The sequence below is a fragment of the Hesperophylax consimilis genome, chromosome 22, assembly GCF_061612785.1.
Source record: "Hesperophylax consimilis isolate HC1 chromosome 22, BYU_Hcon_1.0, whole genome shotgun sequence".
NCBI classification, from domain to species: domain Eukaryota; kingdom Metazoa; phylum Arthropoda; class Insecta; order Trichoptera; family Limnephilidae; genus Hesperophylax; species Hesperophylax consimilis.
Genome location: NC_142857.1, coordinates 17,180,072 through 17,199,570, shown reverse-complemented (window position 1 = coordinate 17,199,570; position 19,499 = coordinate 17,180,072). Strand labels below are relative to the sequence as shown.

General features: G+C 33.2%; 1 protein-coding gene across 1 annotated transcript; it reads left to right on the top strand.

Annotated features, from left to right (window-relative positions):
- The first annotated feature begins 644 nt into the window (after positions 1–644).
- On the top strand, positions 645–16,709 carry LOC149413159 (ubiquitin-conjugating enzyme E2 L3). The gene is made up of 4 exons (XM_089645476.1): positions 645–894; positions 14,114–14,209; positions 14,413–14,599; positions 15,722–16,709. Exons 1-4 carry the CDS (start codon positions 868–870, stop codon positions 15,874–15,876), a joined length of 465 nt encoding a protein of 154 aa, XP_089501602.1. The 5' UTR covers positions 645–867; the 3' UTR covers positions 15,877–16,709.
- Positions 16,710–19,499: the final 2,790 nt, after the last annotated feature.

Here is a 19,499-nt window from a genome sequence, read left to right as displayed (position 1 = left end):
ATTGAAAAGTTATATCTCACACACCGCCGAAAAGATAACCTATATTTGTGACATTTCAGATAAACATTACCGAAAATACCATCGATATTTTTTTTGATTTGACAGAAATAATTATTTGAGTCAACATTCAAATAATAACATGACAGCTCACGATACTGTTCATGTTAGCGATGGGCACAATCGATGATTTACTCGAACTTTAGACCATCGAAATATTTCAATTCATTGTCATTCTGTCGATTCTGTCAAAAATCATCACACAGTTTGAGACAATCGTTTTGAAACGTCATCGAACAAGGAATCGAGTCTGTCAAAAATCAGTCGCAACCACAGCCGTCAGGTCATTGGTCAGAATTCATCGATATATTCGATAATAAATTTAATCCTCTTAGATTTCCCCCTCCTCGCGAAGGCTTGCGAGCACACGAACATAAATGACGATTAGAGCGATGCCGGTGGGGTTTGCGCAAGGATTGACATGTGTTTAAAGGTAATGACATGTATGAAATTGCCTCTGTCCGCAGCTACTGTTTCCACTCCGAGCGATTAAATCGATTAATCACTCGATTCATTTTATGTTTCGATCCTGTCCATCACTAGTTCATGTTTCTTGTCAGCAAGTTATTCTATGGACTTCTACGAAATCCATGGCATTTCCATAAACAAATTATTTTCATTAGAGATTTTCTTGTAGTTTGTCGGCCGAGGCGTCGGTTTTTATTTTCACTGGTGAAAATTATAATACTAATTTACCACATCCGTTACATTAAACTGATTCGCCGATGAACATTTTATGAAATTGTAATTAAAAATTGGTGACTCGGAGGTGATTCATTTTTACCGAATAACGTGACAGTTAACTTCAAGATGGCAGCGACTAGAAGACTCCAGAAAGTAAAATATTTTTTATTACAAATAATAATTCTCGTGACTTATGTGATTTCAATATTGAGGAAATTAAACGCTATGTCCGAATTCCCTTAATTTTTTTGCTGGTAGTATTGAGCCTGCATTAACTTATGACGATTCATTCAATCTGGCTTTACAATTTGTGCAATTTCAGTCGAATGGGCGAATTGTGTTTTCCTCTATTGTTTCTTGCCGGTTCATGTTTTATCGTAAGAATTTCAAAATGTTCACCCAATCAATGTAATGCGTGCACAAATAATTGTGCACTTCTCATCATGACAATGTACATTCGTAATTTTCTGGAAATTATATTACGTTTTTACCAAATAATCAGGTTTTAAACATTTTGTAATTTGTGTTACACTACCCACAAAATAATGCTCGTTATCTTGTTTTCAACTGAAATTGCGTGATTTTAAAAGACAAAGACTGATATTGTTATAAATTAATGTAATTTAGTTTCTGATCTGTTAAATCTAATTGTTACACAAACAGAGATCTTCTTACTAGCGATGAGCCCTTCAAGAGTGAGCTGCACAATTGAGCTATCTAGCCCTATCCATACGATACCTGGACTGTCGGACATCGTTCCTACACCTACTAACTACCTAGCATATTATTTTTCTCGTGGTACGAGGCGGCTTACCGGTACTAAGAGTCGTACGATCATTCATACGCTAGGAGCCGTTTCTAGAGAGGCGTAGCGGGATAACCCTATCGGGCGAGTGCTGTATTCTCAATGTTCATACGCCTGAGCCTGCGGCTCCCGTTCAATTGTGTTTTCTTTGAGCAGAATGAAAATAATGAGCTGGTACCGTGGCTCCTGCTCTTAATAAAATGCGTCTTGATCTATAGCTACTTCTTACGTTATATTTAGTATTGGTTTCAATGATACAATAGAATAACTAACATGTAAATATTGACATAAACATCCCATTGAAGATTTAGCCAATTTTCGACGGATATTGATTAAGTACATGTAAACTGGTTGGTTAAGGCCATTCGTATTTTCTCGAGTTATGTTCGCCCTCGAGATTATCTGCCATACTATTTTGCTAGTGCTCATAAATAACGTGACTCGTTGACTACAGGTTTTATGTTGCACGCTACTCTTTTGACAGAAATGGCGTCCGTAAATGATTTGAATGTTTTTTTATTCCGAAGGTGGGAAAGTATCCATGTTTATATATATATATATATATATATATACTATAATTTACCAGAATGCGTAATAAAGGATTTAGCGGAGAAAGTGTGGATTGAGGTTGGAAAAAAAGGTAAAAGTGAAAAAATTAACAAGTTCAGTACGCTTCAGGAAGCGCCGTGTACTGAAACTAAGAGTAGCATATCAATAGGCGATTTGTCATCACCGTAAGGATCTTTGTGTATGAAGGGCTTAATCCTTTGCATTCAAAAAATATTTTAAATTACTTGAGATATTCAGGAAAAATTAAAGGTCTGGGTAATACTTGTCATTAACTGTTGTGTTGTAAGCCTAAGACAGATGCTATATTTGGGAGTGGCTTAAGCAGATTATATGTTGAGGTGTCACACTCTGCTATAATCTTCCTTAGGAGAGGGGGTCAGATCAACTGGGGAGGTACCGCGGAATATCATTTCTTAGTATCTGTCTGTGTGGCAGATGACAGCTGCATGATCATGGCACTCCGTAAATTGATCTGACCCTCTCTCCTGCTGTAGGTACAATAAATATATCGCCTGGCTAGCAGATCATGGCTTATTCTTGTCGCCATGTCCACACTTATAACATGTGTAAGGGATTGTACGGGATTGTATGGCGAGCGATATGGAGTTATATAAAACTCTTTTTTGTGTATAAAGTAATCTGTCCCCCCATGAACTTAATCTAATCTATAGCATCTAATATTTGGAGAGACAAAGGGATTAACTTATTTAAATTTAAAACAACTCAATTACTGTTAACTTATTGTGAAATCAGATATGAGTGCATCAGCAGAATGCTGCCTGCTCATTAAATGATAATAATAATGACCGTTTTTATCATTTTGTAACTTCTACCATTCAGACTATTTTCAAACGCTCAAACTGCTTGTTCAAATAGTATTGCTCGGAAGTAGATAAACTTCTTCTTTATTTTGTTTTATTTCTCACATTATTCAATGTAAATAGGTACTACATAATATTATTGTAAATAAGGCAAGGCCAGTGTCAACCTTAATATTATCTATTTTATTAAATTTATGTGACTAAGAGAAACTTGATCTTGGAAACGGCCTTCCAGTTGTTTTTAAGCTATTATGTATAATATGACCTCCATAGCATAATTGACTACACATTATTTTTTCACTAAAATAATAGACAGATAGTCAAAACTATAGTATTTTATTCTGATTGATAATATTATTAATATTGTAAAATATTTACCCAACCCTGCATTTTTAATGGGCACAGATTATAGAAATTACACTTCGTTTCAACTTAAAATAGTCAAAGTTAAAATCTAAATATGCACAAATAATTTAAGAAATCTAAACTAAAAACCTAATCTATGTTGTGCATGTAAATAGTTGTTTCTTGTGTAATTAAGTTGAAATGAAATGAAGTTGAAGTGTAATTTCCACAATCTGTGCCTAAAAGTTTGGCGGTTAGGTAAATATTTACCTTATTATTTTACATGTTTTGCTGATGTCATTATTTATATGTCGCAATTACGAAAATCATTTATTCTTGGCCAGTCATCTTAACCTAGATATTTTTATATTTTAATTTATTTACATTATAGCCTCCTTTTGTACTGAGTCCGTGACCTGAATCATCGGTGCGTGAATTGGTTGAACTTTCTGTTGAAATACAATATTATTGTTTAGGACTTCTTAATCTTTTGTTCTGAAAGATGGTGGGCGACATAAGTGCACTTATTCTTTATGCATGTGGGAATAAGTGCTTTCTTCACGCAGTCAAAATCTGCTCCATCTACCTAATCATCTGCTCCGTCTGCCTCTAGACATTTGCAATGGTGCACCCGCTATGTTATGATTTTCGGTCTTATGATGTCCTTTCATCTGTTATTCTTTCCCATTGAAGTCTTTGATAGTACATTACAATACTTTTATGCTTATCCCCTAAAGTGCGGCAGGCTACATTTGAAGTCCTGTAAAATAATGAATACCTTTAGGTGCACTGCAGTTTGCAGCTTGTAGAGATAGATTTTTAGAAGTTCTGATGTATTTTGTTACTGTTCATGAAAATTCCCAAATTAAAAAAGTTGATATTGTAGAATTATTTCAAATATAATTTAACTGGAGTTCATGGTTCGTATAAAAAAAATATAATGTAATACTTGACCAAAATTACGAAAAGATCTCGTTCGTTTCGGTATATATATCTGTAATGCACAATCTGCCGCTTAACTTAACGTAGACTGTTTTATCTCCTCTCCTGCAGGATTAAATTGCCAATGTCGTACTGGTGGAGAGATATCTTCCTGTTAAATATAAAATCACATTGGATATTGGGTCAATCCGCACCAAATCATCCAGAAAATTTTGGATTTGTCACCCACCATCTCAGATTTTGATGAAACTTTAAATTTTTAATCCTTCCATATAGATAAGAAAATATACCAAATTTTACCTTCCTACCTCAACTCGTTTTTTTTTTATGGGCAGTTGAAGTTTGGGCAAAATAAGCGTTTTTACATATTCCGAGCACTCCGGAAGAGCTTGTACCTTCAATGAAAAAAAATTGTATCTTTGTCATTTATAGTGCAAATGCAATGAAAATTTTCAATATTATCAAGAAAACTATGCTGATTGCAGAAAAAAATAAATAAACCCTTTACATTTATCTACTTGACTTTAAAAAATTACCAAAAGTAATTTTTTAAGTAATTTTTGGGACGGAAAAGGTAGTTTACAAAAAAGCAATATCTCGGGAAGGTACAGTGTTAATGAAGTAATTTTTTTTTTATTCATATCTACAAATAGCATAGAATCACATACAAAAATAAAATTCATGGCATTTTACTTGCTTCAATAAATAAAATCCATTTTAAACTTTTTTCAAACTTTTTGTAATTTTTTTTTTATTCTTATCTACAATAAACATAGTACAACCTAAAAAAATAAAACTCCTGGTATTTTGTGTGCTTCACAGTGTAGAAACGTTTTTAAAATGAGAAATCTTAATCATACAGAATTGTTCCAAGTTTTTTAAAATCTAGATACTGTATTTGCAAATAAAAAAAGTCAAACTTATTCGGTCCTTTACAACATGCTGGTAAGCTTGCAATGTAAGCTTAAGGCACCAACAAAATAATGTACAGTGAAACCTCTATCTATCGTTCCTCGAATAATCGTTTTCCCGGATGTATCATTTATTTCTTCTAGTCCGAATTCATTTCATACAAAAATAGATCGCATCGATCGTTTCTATGTCCACCATTTTCCCGCATTCATCGTAGGAATTACGCCGTGTATTTGATATATTTTGTCTGTGTTAAAACGCGTCGATATATCCAAGCGTTTAGGAATCGCGGGATCCATGTTAAATTCTATTTTCTTGAAAAAAAAACGAAATTCGGGAGCAAATTCAAAAGTGCGGAAAATCTTCGAAAACTAGAAAAACCAGTAAAGAATCAAAGTTTAGCGAACTGGAGAAAATTCTTATCTCTTGGTACCAAATTTGACAAATTTTAACAATTTTGTTACTTTCGACGACAATATTCCAACTTGTTGGATAGAAACTATCGAAAGCTTGTGTGACGCAAGATTGACGGAGACAACAAAAGAGGTCGATATTGATGAAGAGGAGCCGCTGCCTGTACCTTCATTTTCAGAAGCATGCACACTCTTTGAAAGATTGAAAACTTTCTACTTCGCACACTCAATATCTGATGCCGAAAACAATATCATTTGCAAAGCTGAAAATATACTGTTGCTGTAATAGACTTGCGGAAATAAAACTGTAAAAAAACAAATGTCCATGAAAAATTATGTATTTACAATGCAATAAACTTTTAAAAAAATTGATTCTGTTTAGCTTTGTATTTTTTAAAATAAATACATTTATTTACATCTAAAACTTATTTTCTTCTTATAATTTTAATCTACCAACGGTTATGCAGATTGGGAGGAAGGTATCTTTACTGGATCGTATCTCCTTGTGTTTTGTCCTCTTAATCCCGCATTCATTGTTTTCCCGCATTCATCGTTTATTTCAATAGGTCCCTTTAAAACCAATAGATAGAGGTTTCACTGTACCTTGTTCCTTACCCTGAATGCATACACCATAGCAATATTTTATAACAAGATCAACTTTTTAACTCTTTTCAATACAAAGTTAACTCTTTAAAAAATAAATACAATAAAAATAAAACAGGCAATGTAGGATTAGGTTAAATGAAAGTACATTACAATAATATTGTTTACAAATAAATGTTCAAGTTCATTTTTTACTTTTATTCTTGATCTGACCCATAAGATGGTTGAACTTTTGATCAGCATGATGAACGTCTTTTTCAAGAAAGTAGTAAGCTCTTCCTGAACCTTTTGTTGTGGGAGGGTCAACGATATTAAAAATATTTTGTAGTGGAACAAAACAAATATCTTCTTTTTGATGTGGCCAGTAAAAGGATGGAGCTGGGCCAAAAGGATGCATAAACTTGATTGATACATCACACTCGTCTTCATCTTTGGAAACCACAAGTCCAAAAAACCAATGGTTGTCATATACGCAAGCTACATAAGAGTTTGTACAAATTTGTACCATACTTAGTTGCTCAGAGCGATTTCGTTCCCCACTGAAGTTAAAAATCAAAGCATAATCTGAATCTGAACTTATCCTTTTTGTGCCAACTTCATTTTCAGACAGAGGAACAAAGCAGTGGAAACCTCGAGTGCCTGGTATTGTTTTAGCTTGTGAAAAACGCTGCTGTAATTGTTGCCTGCAAGTGAATAAGCTTTCTTTTCTCAGCAAGTAAAAATATATATTTTCTACTCTCGACTGACAAAACTTAAAAGTTTTGTCTACAGTTGTGATAGTATTGCCAGGGCCAAGTTGCAAACTTTCTCTAGTTAGAAGACGTTTTACTGTTCCACCTATTCCATCACAGGGAGATTTCCCATGACTCGTAGCAAAAAGCGACCAACATGCTTTCAAGTTGAAGTCTTTTTGATGGTGACACAGATTTAAAAAGTTTTTGCAGTTTTTATATTGCGCTGCGCAACCATCAGTAAAATAATGAACACTTTGAATTTCGGGAAATTTTTGATTTAAAAATTGAGCAACAATTTTTTGAGTTTCGTAAACGAAACTTACATCATGTTCCAAGTCATCTGAAATTACACACAAGCTTGACACTGTGAGATCTTTGCCAGGCTCTTCACAAGTGTAAATTACCACTGGGTGGAGTGAACAACTGTCTTGCGTCCAGTGGTAACCCTGGACTTCATTCTGGATAACATAGGAGAAGTTTTCACTGAAGTCTAATAACACAACAGCTTCATTTATCTGAAGCTGTGCTTTTAGGGACTCTTTGAGATATTTTGATTGAGACTTTGTTATAAAAGAATGAGGAAGAAGTTTTACAAGACTCTTCACAAGATGTTCTACATATTCATGAAAGGGAACTGTAACTGAAACCTGCTGTGTTCTATCAGTAGTTACCCATGCACTGTATGTAATTTCATCTTCTTGGTCCCATTCTTCAAATTTTTCTAACAAATGTTTCTTAAGATTTTCACTAGATGTTGAACACTTATCGCAATGTCGAAGCATACAGTCTCTATTGTTCTTTGAGCACACTAAGTAGTCCATTAAATCATTGTACGTTTCTTCACTGTCACAAGCATTAAGAAGCAACACTACATTTTGATGAATTGCACAAACGCAGACAGAATGAGAGCCTGGAGAACCTACTGGCACACACCATTTGGGACGCAACCAACAAAATTTCGAAATCCCAATTTTTGAAGCAGGGTATTCAAACTTGAAGGTAGCATAAAGTTCATTCAGGTTACAAAGCAATAGTCTTTTTTGTTCATAAACATTTTTGGTTATGCTAACTTTATCTTTTTCCCCTGGCATAACACGAGAAAATTCATCGTTTTGGTAGAAATTTTTAACCAAAGTAACTGTTCCTTGGTCTAATGGTTTTCCTTTTTTTGGATCAGGTAAAGCAATGATACCATTTTCATTTAGTAGCTCTCGTGCTTTACGAACTGAGTATTCACCAACACTGAATTCTTCAGCAAACTTTTTTCTACTCCACGAAGTTGGAGCGAGAGTTAGAAGCTGAATTCTCTCACGGCGTGTAACTTGTGTTTCCAATTTTTTTTTAACCAACTCAACAAGCCTGTCCATGTCATTAGCTTTTTCTTGAATACATCTTGGTATTTTTGCATCACATTTTACTGGGGAAAATTCTTTTTCTAAAACTTTACTTACTTTTTTCTTTAAGGTTGAACAAGCAGAATCTAACTTCCGTTTAGCGTAACTAGACTTACTGTAGGATGGTATTGCATGTAGTTTAAATGGAGATTCTCCAATGTCAGTTAAAGAAGTGTTGATTTCTTGTAAAAAAATTTCTTTGTTTAAAACATTTTCAACTTCACTTATGTCTTCTTGAAAAGTGTTAAGCTCTTCAATTTCATTGTTCAGGTTTTGGCTCTTACTAATTTTTGCTCTGCATGCATTACAAATTTTTTGTCCAGGGATTGCTTTATTAGTTACTTTTAGAATGGTATTAATGTTCTCTGAAAATTCCAAGGATACTGTTCTTAAAGTTTTTGTAATTTTCCTTTTGTGGCTTTGGAACGGGTCAAAACAAGCTTTTTGAAATGTTTCATATTTATTTAAGTTAAATATTCTGTGGTGCTCACAAATGTTGAAAACCAAGTCTGTAGATACAAAACTTCTTTGTTGAATAAGCTTTTTTTCAAATTCACTTAACAAATCCACACTCTTTAATTTCTCTGACTTAGTATAACTTTTTTTGTGACATTCAGTACCATTATGTTGTCCCACACTACATTTAACTAAACTTGTTTCGATTAGAGACATTTTAACAACGTACACCATAACATGAAACAACTACTGTATTTATATAGATGATCACTGCTTTGAAGCTGACTCAGAACTAAGCATGTCAGAGGAAACAAAGCATGTAGTATCCTGCAAACTTAGTGATGAGGCAGATAGTAATTTTCATGTTCTGTCTTGTTCTTGTTGCAGATACATCATTTCCATGTAGTGACTTGTCTCTAGGACTGTTTGTTTGATATTAGTCCATTCATTCAACCTATATTACTAGCTATATACCTAAACTATAACTTGCCCAATTACAAACTAAAAATAGATATATAAAAAAATCACAAAAAGTTTGAAAAAAGTTTAAAATGGATTTTATTTATTTTTGTATCTAGATTAAAAAAAACCTAGAACAATTCTGTATGATGAAGATTTCTTATTTTAAAAACGTTTCTACACTGTGAAGCACACAAAATACCAGGAGTTTTATTTTTTTAGGTTGTACTATGTTTATTGTAGATAAGAATAAAAAAAAATTACAAAAAGTTTGAAAAAAGTTTAAAATGGATTTTATTTATTGAAGCAAGTAAAATGCCATGAATTTTATTTTTGTATGTGATTCTATGCTATTTGTAGATATGAATAAAAAAAAAAATTACTTCATTAACACTGTACCTTCCCGAGATATTGCTTTTTTGTAAAGTACCTTTTCCGTCCCAAAAATTACTTAAAAAATTACTTTTGGTAATTTTTTAAAGTCAAGTAGATAAATGTAAAGGGTTTATTTTTTTTTTCTGCAATCAGCATAGTTTTCTTGATAATATTGAAAATTTTCATTGCATTTGCACTATAAATGACAAAGATACAATTTTTTTTCATTGAAGGTACAAGCTCTTCCGGAGTGCTCGGAATATGTAAAAACGCTTATTTTGCCCAAACTTCAACTGCCCATAAAAAAAAAACGAGTTGAGGTAGGAAGGTAAAATTTGGTATATTTTCTTATCTATATGGAAGGATTAAAAATTTAAAGTTTCATCAAAATCTGAGATGGTGGGTGACAAATCCAAAATTTTCTGGATGATTTGGTGCGGATTGACCCAATAAACTAATTTGTCAGGAACCCAAAATAATCTCTATTTTAAAGAATTTAAAATTTTTAATGAATTACCGACAGATATTAAAGAAGCTAAAAGCCTTGCTGCTTTTCATGGGTTATGCCTAAAAACTATAAAGAATAAGTTTGAAATGTTTTGTAAAGTATCCTTAATGTCGTAGAAATAAGTTGTTAAAAGGTTTATACAAGATAAAAAAAAAAAAACTTTTTATAACGAAATAAAAACATACAAAAAAAAATAACAACAGTATCTACCATGAGTACAAAAAAACCTAGAACTGTGATTGTGTTTATGTTTCAGAGTGATTGTTTTATTTATTGGAAATGGAGTGTATTAAATGCTTTAAGAGCCTTTTGTTTCAAGAAATCTATTTAATAGTCACCGACCTGCTCTAAATAAAAATATAATCGGTACATTTACAACAGTGCACATTTTAACATTTTGGACAGTAGTCAATTTGTGCATTTTCCCATTGTTACATTATTTGCAGCTGCAAGTGTATAAAATTGATTAGTATACATTGTTTTATGAATAGCTTCCGGGTAGAACTAATAACATGCGTATATCTTTAAATAGACTGCACCTGCACTTCAAGAAGTACCAAACCATTGTAGGAGCAAATCTCTTTGCGCTTTAAAAACTTTTGATATTTCATTTAGCAAAATGGGTCACAATTAATCCAATCAATATAATAATTTAAAAAACATTACAAAATACAATTTTATTATTTAATGAGCAGGCACCATACTGCTGATGCGCTCATATCTAATTTCACAATAAGTTTAACAGTAATTATTAGTCATATTTGTCGATGTCATTTTCCCCATATTTTTGGCATCTACCTTTTTAAATGAAAACAAAGTTTCTAATGAAATTGGTTTGTAACCTAGGTATTGTCTCGGAAAAACATATCTGATTTTTATTTATATTTTTGTTGGCGGTGAAGATTTCTTGGTTGCCAGGGCAACTATAATGTTCAGATAAAATTTTGAAAGTCTTAATCAAGTCACTAGTTTATCTTGATTCCTTTAACGTTGGTAATCCTAGTACCTTGAGACTATCTTCATATTGCCGGTCTTTCAAAGGTCTTGGAATATTGGAAATCATCCATACTCTCTCAATTAGATCTATATCTTTCGAAAATATGGACTCAATATTTGGAGAGTATATTCCAGGAGAGGTCACACTCCGGGGTTAGTTCAAGGAAGGCTTTTCTGATTAAATATGTTATTGAATTGATCAGTGTAAGTAAGAAAAACAAATAGACATATAAAAGCAAGTTTTATGCGAGCAGCAACAAATGCCGTCTACACTCTGCTTCTTTTTTTTATTTTTAATAAATTTAAAATAAATCAAATTTAATAATGTTATAGTAATTATTAAGTTTGATTTATTTTAAATTTATTTAAAAAAATTAAATGGAGTTCTACGAATTAAACACCAAAACAATAAATACACTCTGCTTCATTGATATAAAATATGTCAATAGGGTCAATCCGCACCAAATCATCCAGGCCATGTCACCCACCATCTCAGATTTTGATGAAACTTTAAATTTTTAATCCTTCCATATAGATAAGAAAATATACCAAATTTTACCTTCCTACCTCAACTCGTTTTTTTTTTATGGGCAGTTGAAGTTTGGGCAAAATAAGCGTTTTTACATATTCCGAGCACTCCGGAAGAGCTTGTACCTTCAATGAAAAAAAATTGTATCTTTGTCATTTATAGTGCAAATGCAATGAAAATTTTCAATATTATCAAGAAAACTATGCTGATTGCAGAAAAAAATAAATAAACCCTTTACATTTATCTACTTGACTTTAAAAAATTACCAAAAGTAATTTTTTAAGTAATTTTTGGGACGGAAAAGGTACTTTACAAAAAAGCAATATCTCGGGAAGGTACAGTGTTAATGAAGTAATTTTTTTTTTATTCATATCTACAAATAGCATAGAATCACATACAAAAATAAAATTCATGGCATTTTACTTGCTTCAATAAATAAAATCCATTTTAAACTTTTTTCAAACTTTTTGTAATTTTTTTTTTATTCTTATCTACAATAAACATAGTACAACCTAAAAAAATAAAACTCCTGGTATTTTGTGTGCTTCACAGTGTAGAAACGTTTTTAAAATGAGAAATCTTAATCATACAGAATTGTTCCAAGTTTTTTTAAATCTAGATACAAAAATAAATAAAATCCATTTTAAACTTTTTTCAAACTTTTTTTATATCTATTTTTAGTTTGTAATTGGGCAAGTTATAGTTTAGGTATATAGCTAGTAATATAGGTTGAATGAATGGACTAATATCAAAGAAACAGTCCTAGAGACAAGTCACTACATGGAAATGATGTATCCTTTTGGCCCAGCTCCATCCTTTTACTGGCCACATCAAAAAGAAGATATTTGTTTTGTTCCACTACAAAATATTTTTAATATCGTTGACCCTCCCACAACAAAAGGTTCAGGAAGAGCTTACTACTTTCTTGAAAAAGACGTTCATCATGCTGATCAAAAGTTCAACCATCTTATGGGTCAGATCAAGAATAAAAGTAAAAAATGAACTTGAATATTTATTTGTAAACAATATTATTGTAATGTACTTTCATTTAACCTAATCCTACATTGCCTGTTTTATTTTTATTGTATTTGTTTTTTAAAGAGTTAACTTTGTATTGAAAAGAGTTAAAAAGTTGATCTTGTTATAAAATATTGCTATGGTGTATGCATTCAGGGTAAGGAACAAGGTACATTATTTTGTTGGTGCCTTAAGCTTACATTGCAAGCTTACCAGCATGTTGTAAAGGACCGAATAAGTTTGACTTTTTTTATTTGCAAATACAGTATCTAGATTTTAAAAAACTTGGAACAATTCTGTATGATTAAGATTTCTCATTTTAAAAACGTTTCTACACTGTGAAGCACATAAAATACCAGGAGTTTTATTTTTTTAGGTTGTACTATGTTTATTGTAGATAAGAATAAAAAAAAAATTACAAAAAGTTTGAAAAAAGTTTAAAATGGATTTTATTTATTGAAGCAAGTAAAATGCCATGAATTTTATTTTTGTATGTGATTCTATGCTATTTGTAGATATGAATTAAAAAAAAAATTACTTCATTAACACTGTACCTTCCCGAGATATTGCTTTTTTGTAAAGTACCTTTTCCGTCCCAAAAATTACTTAAAAAATTACTTTTGGTAATTTTTTAAAGTCAAGTAGATAAATGTAAAGGGTTTATTTATTTTTTTCTGCAATCAGCATAGTTTTCTTGATAATATTGAAAATTTTCATTGCATTTGCACTATAAATGACAAAGATACAATTTTTTTTCATTGAAGGTACAAGCTCTTCCGGAGTGCTCGGAATATGTAAAAACGCTTATTTTGCCCAAACTTCAACTGCCCATAAAAAAAACGAGTTGAGGTAGGAAGGTAAAATTTGGTATATTTTCTTATCTATATGGAAGGATTAAAAATTTAAAGTTTCATCAAAATCTGAGATGGTGGGTGACATGGCCTGGATGATTTGGTGCGGATTGACCCTTTGTAAGTCTAAAATCTTCACAGCTTCTCGTGGGGTAGCCATGTATTCCGGAATTAAAATTTACATCCTTAAACATGTATTTCGGGAACATCTTATTTTTTAGGTTAAATATAAAAATTAGGGTATTGTAAATTATTCGCTGTCTCACACTTAACATTCCTAGTTTTTTCTGCATAATAATTATTTTAGAATTCCTAGGTATTAATTTTTAATAGGTATTGCTCTGGTGAAAGCCACCATTCGGAATCAAACATTGCGTGAAATGGCTTTAGCCGTGATTTGTGATCAAATCTGAACACCCAGGCACAGTCTCCACCTTCCTATTCCCAATCTCCTTTTCCGCTCTTCAATAAGCCTGATGACATACTCCAATTGGGGTTGCCACAATCCTAAAACATAATATGCACCAAATGAGTAATCGGGATGACTAGTTTCTGTGGGTCTGAAGGAGCTCAGTCGTTAAAGCAGCGGAAGAAGTATTACATGGTTAGTGTCTATAATCTCGTGTATTTTGTATTTTCCAGGAGCTGGGAGACATAAAACAATCTGGCCTGAAATCCTTTAGAGACATTCAAGTGGATGAGACGAATATTCTCACATGGCAAGGACTCATAGTACCAGTTAGTATAATTCTTAAACTACGGCCGATTAAGTTACCCTAAACTGGTCTTTTAGAAATCAAAAATTGCTACCGATTTACAACCTGGGCAAGTGTCCAAAGAAGAAAAAAACTATTAACAACTTATTAAAAAATCCTTATTTTTTTTGTATGATTGTAATTAATTTTAATTTGCACAAATAATAAGTAATTTATTGCTTTTAGGACAACCCTCCGTACAACAAAGGCGCCTTCCGCATTGAGATCAACTTTCCGGCCGAGTACCCCTTCAAGCCGCCCAAGATTAGCTTTAAGACCAAGATATACCACCCCAACATCGACGAGAAGGGCCAGGTGTGCCTGCCCATTATCAGCGCAGAGAACTGGAAGCCTGCCACTAAGACTGACCAAGGTTTGTACCAATTTCTTGCTGAGTCATGTGATCCCCACTTCAATTGCTTTGATGAACCAGACTCCTGCAATCCTCACAGTCCTGCGTTGCATGAATTGCCACAGACACAAAAATTCCAACTTATCATTTCCTTGCTTTCCCACTTTGCCAGAAATATATGAAAAATATATTTGAAAGCGACACTCAACAATCCAACTGCCTGTAGCCTGGAATGATGACCACCCCCCTTACTTCTTTTTTTATTTGGGTATGGTTCTGAGGGTTCAATGACAAAATTAACAGGGACAAAACAGAACATTGAAGAAAAAGAACAACCAAACAGCAAACCTATTCTTTTATCATGTTCTGTAACTATTATTTTTTTTAATCCGGCTGCCGGTTGTGAGTATGTTGAAATTGTTGGTAGAAGAAGGAAAAAGGGAAGTGGGGTGTTGCTATACAGATCTGGTCACTTTCTTCTTAACCCCCATTGTGCGGCAACATTAGCAGTCCAGTGAAATTGTGACTACCTTGGGGTGGACCGCAGGTCTATCTCATTACTGTCCATGAAAATTCCAAAGTAAAGAAGTTGATATTGTAGAAGCGTACATATTATTTCAATATTATATTTGGCTTTGATATATTTACTACATTTTACATTAGAAAAGATAGACTGAGATTCTTTACCCATTCAATGTTATCCGTCGTTGTTATGTACAGCATCCCTGGGGAACTGGTAGTGGACAGTATTCTACAATGTGCTCTGTGGTTTAATCTGTACATCTAGTCACTAAACAAAGCTAAAGCCATTTCAACCAACATTTCCATTCTGAATGGTGGTCTTTCACCAGGGCAGTACTAAAAGTTTCTTTCAATCTGAAACAAGGTGGAAATATACATAATTTTATTTGCTGTGTAATGTTTTTCTATTTGAGATTTACATAATATCAAATTATTACTATTTATTGACCACACAGAGATATAAACCCACAACCTTTGGTTCCAGAGGAAAAGAACTTACCGCTCTGCCACCGAGATCATTGCTTTCTCCTCTTATAAAGATAATTCACTCATTTCTAGCCTCAACCCAGTGTACATAACTCATGCGTGTGCCAAAACTTATTGATATTGTTTTATTTGCAGTTATTCAAGCGTTGGTTGCCCTCGTAAACGACCCCGAACCAGAGCATCCCCTCCGCGCAGACATAGCCGAAGAATACCAGAAGGACCGCAAAAAGTTCACAAAGAATGCCGAGGAGTTTACCAAGAAAAATAGCGAGAAGAGGCCCACAGATTAAAACTACTAGATCCTCCTTGCCCTCACATTATGCATATAAAATTCAAATCCAAAGCTAACTAGCTCTCCCTTGCACAGAGCTTATCTATATTCTTTATCTATTGTCTTTGTTCGAATCTATTCTATATTAATTATCTATGGTCTTTCTCAGAACTGAACCATATTATTTTCTATGGTCTATGTTCTATATCATTTGAAATGATTCGACTTTCATTTTTGCGGTAATATTAATAATATCTTTCAGCGACAGCATTTCGCATTGTGATGCATATTTGCTAAATGTTGTTGATAATCAGAATTTTTTTTGCGTGAAAAGACACCACACCATGTTATATTTGCCTTTATCATTTTTCTTGCACTTTTCTAAGGGAAGGAATGTGATATGTCATTGCAAGTCGGCCGATAAAATATTTATTTTATTATGTCTAGTATGCCTAGTAATATTATTGCAAAAAGTAGTTTGAATTGTGAGAATCTCTGATTTTCATTCACGAGTTCTGTATAAAAATTGCCTGTTTTACTTGTGGATTAACAATAAAATGTTGTTAAAATCCAATGTGATAATATAACAAGATGGAACTTTTTAACACCGTGATGAATAAACTCTAGTATGTATAGACTACAGTATAACCAAGTTTTTTTTTTAATATACTGTGTTATGGAGCTATCATATTTAAAATTGATTGCTATTAATACTTCAAGCCGATGTCATATTTTGAGGTTAAAAAATGAGATATTTTACAGTATTATTTTCAATTTGATTGCTTCCAAGTGAAGGGTTCATTGAATGTATTTTATATTGATGGATTATTATGATTTTTCTATGCAAATCCACCACCAAAAAAATTACCACATCCATGTTCCAATGAAAACTTTATTTTTGTTTCTTAGCTTTTTAATACTTAAATAGCCAATAAATTACGTAGACTTCCATTAAGGTCAGCACCGTTCATTGTCTAGAATTTGTTTTATCCGTGGAATAAGCGTTTTTTACCAAGTACTTTATTATGAATTCCATTTATAAAATGGGACTCACAGTTTATTTCAAGCGAGCTTTTTGCTACTTTTGAGTAAAAAATTTAAAAAAAGCAAAAAATATATTGGGCGCAATTGTTTTTAGTTGATTTGTATTTAAGGTTTTTTGAACAATTAGGGAAAATTGTTACAATAATGTTTTTGCTTTGCACTCGAGAAAATAGCCTCATCCTACCACCACAGAGTTCAGTTGGCCTCATTTTAAAACACACAACATATTTGTGAATTTGAAAAAATAATGGTAGATAAGCCAATTATTTTCACACCTACCCACAAAGTAAATAGCTGGTATTTCAGTTTTTGAAATGGCATCGAGTCCCAGTGGAAAGACTAATGGTGGGTGACTACTTTGCTGCAAATAGGAATAATCTGTGATCTCTCGTACTATCTAAATTTGGGATGCTTAGTTGACTATTTAATGTTTATATTATGATACCTACACCGGGAGTTAATGTTTAAACCAAGTTACTATAATAAAACTGTTTTTAAATGGAAAATATATGTTTTATTTATGTTTTTTTTAAATTTTTAATGTTGAATTACAGGATACTATGAACAAATCTAAATAAATATTTTGTGCCGGCAGGCGCCTCTAAATTTACAATTTGTACAGTGAAAAAAAAAAAAGTATGGTTTTCAAGCGTTCAGAAAAAACTTCCTAAGTGGGAACCGTATACTTTCACTGCAGCGATAAGTATGATTTACTTCTGTGAGTAAATATTAAATTACTAAGGATGGATTGTTTCATAGAATTTTAACAATTCATCAAATTTCATCGTTTATTTTTGGGTTTTGTGAATGTCCTATTCAAGTTCTGTTATTATATCATTATAGGCCAGTTTTTTGACAGAACTGAAATAATGGCAGAACTTGAAAATTAACTTTGAAATTTGAAGAATTGTTCAAATTAAAAAAGTATAAACTTAAACTAGGTGGTCGGCGAAGAAGTGTGTGTAACCCATGATAGTGCTTAAATGAAGTTGGCAATGATGGCCTTTTTTTAAACTTTTAACTTGGTTTTGTGGGTTAGACGGTTGCGCCACATCCATGCTGATCACCTAAAATACTGTCAGTCTTGACCAAGTGCGTGCCCCAGTGGAAGCGGGTTAGATGATAAGGTAAACTGTCTGGGTGGAAGAAGGTTGGAGTAGGGTGTGAAGGCCTGAAGACTGAAGAAGAATGGCTAGGTGGAAAACTGGTGAAAGTTTTTAAATGTTAATTTAATCTCATTCTGGCATTTAGCAGTTTGATGATGATGAAAATTTTGTACTTTCCTGTTGTACAAACACATTGTAATAAAATAAAAACATATTTTCCTAACCAAACACTTCATCTAACATGCGAATATATAAAAACATGTGCAAGAATTCATGGTTGGCTTGACTACACGAGCCCGGTCAACACACCCTGCGGCTCCCTTTTTGCGGTACCCAAGCATCAACCCCATTTAAACTTGTGGACATTGTCTTGATGGGACCATAACCCATGACCGCCAGTAGGAAACGATGCGTATTGGTGGTCACGGATCTCTTAACTAGATGGGTTGAAGCCTTTCCAATTCGATCGAGAAAGGCCCCGCAGCTAATAACGCTGTTAGAGATAGGTTTTCAATCGATTCGGCTACCCGCGAGCCATGATCATGGACAACGGCCCCCAGTACAGAAACACCTTGTGTGGAACACAAGTGGAGCCAAGTAATTGAGCGCTGGCGATGCCTTCATTGGACTACAGCGGTATACCACATCCAAGCTAACGTCACGGAATGACTCAATCAATAAATAAATAAAAGTTATGGATCTATCTTCAAGGTCAGGCTCATGTGCAATGGGACACCCATTTACCTACATTCCAGGATAACACCTCGCCAAGCCATTTTAGGTTACAACTGGTTACAACCTCCCCCGACCCAGAGATATGAGCACCATCCGAGTGGATGGTGCTCATGTCTCACGAATTTACGGACCCGGCCAGTACCGCACACGAACGCGCAGGACGAGACCAAGAAACATTGAAAAAAAAAACAAGTTAATTAAATTATTATTATTTTTTAATTAATGTAAGAGGTTTTTTATTGTAATATAATGGGCAGGGCCTGCCCTGACCCAAACGGCGCCTGGCGCTGTAAAACTTTAGGAGCAATGTGTTAGGTATTATTAGCGCCTTGGCTCTTTGGCATAAATTAACCACTCACCTCCTTGGCAAGTCGGCGCCTGGAGCGAATAGTTTCAATTGCACCTGCCCTGATGATGTGGCCATATAACAATAAAATGTCGAAAGTTTTGAATCACACCACATTTTGAGGGGAGAGCATCTAGATTTTAATATTATGACGTACCCAGAATAATTTAATTTTCTTTATTTATAAATAGTAGAATTTAAAATCAAGATTTATAACGTCTCCTGGGGAAACGATATTTGTTCATTCCGTGTGTGTAACCTTTTATATTTTGAAAATACTATTTGTTGTTTATGGTTTAAATGCATAGTTTAACGGTTATGTGAATTGCCTAATACAAAAAAAAAAAAACGTTGTCGTTGATATTTGAATTTTATTTCGAGGTTATGTATTTTGTTATTGTGACAGTTGTA

Coding starts and splice junctions, on each gene's coding strand:
- LOC149413159 (XM_089645476.1), top strand. CDS start 868: ATGGCAGCGACTAGAAGACTCCAGAAA. Junction 895..14,113: donor CGACTAGAAGACTCCAGAAA/GTAAAATATTTT, acceptor TGTATTTTCCAG/GAGCTGGGAGACATAAAACA. Junction 14,600..15,721: donor TGCCACTAAGACTGACCAAG/GTTTGTACCAAT, acceptor TTTTATTTGCAG/TTATTCAAGCGTTGGTTGCC.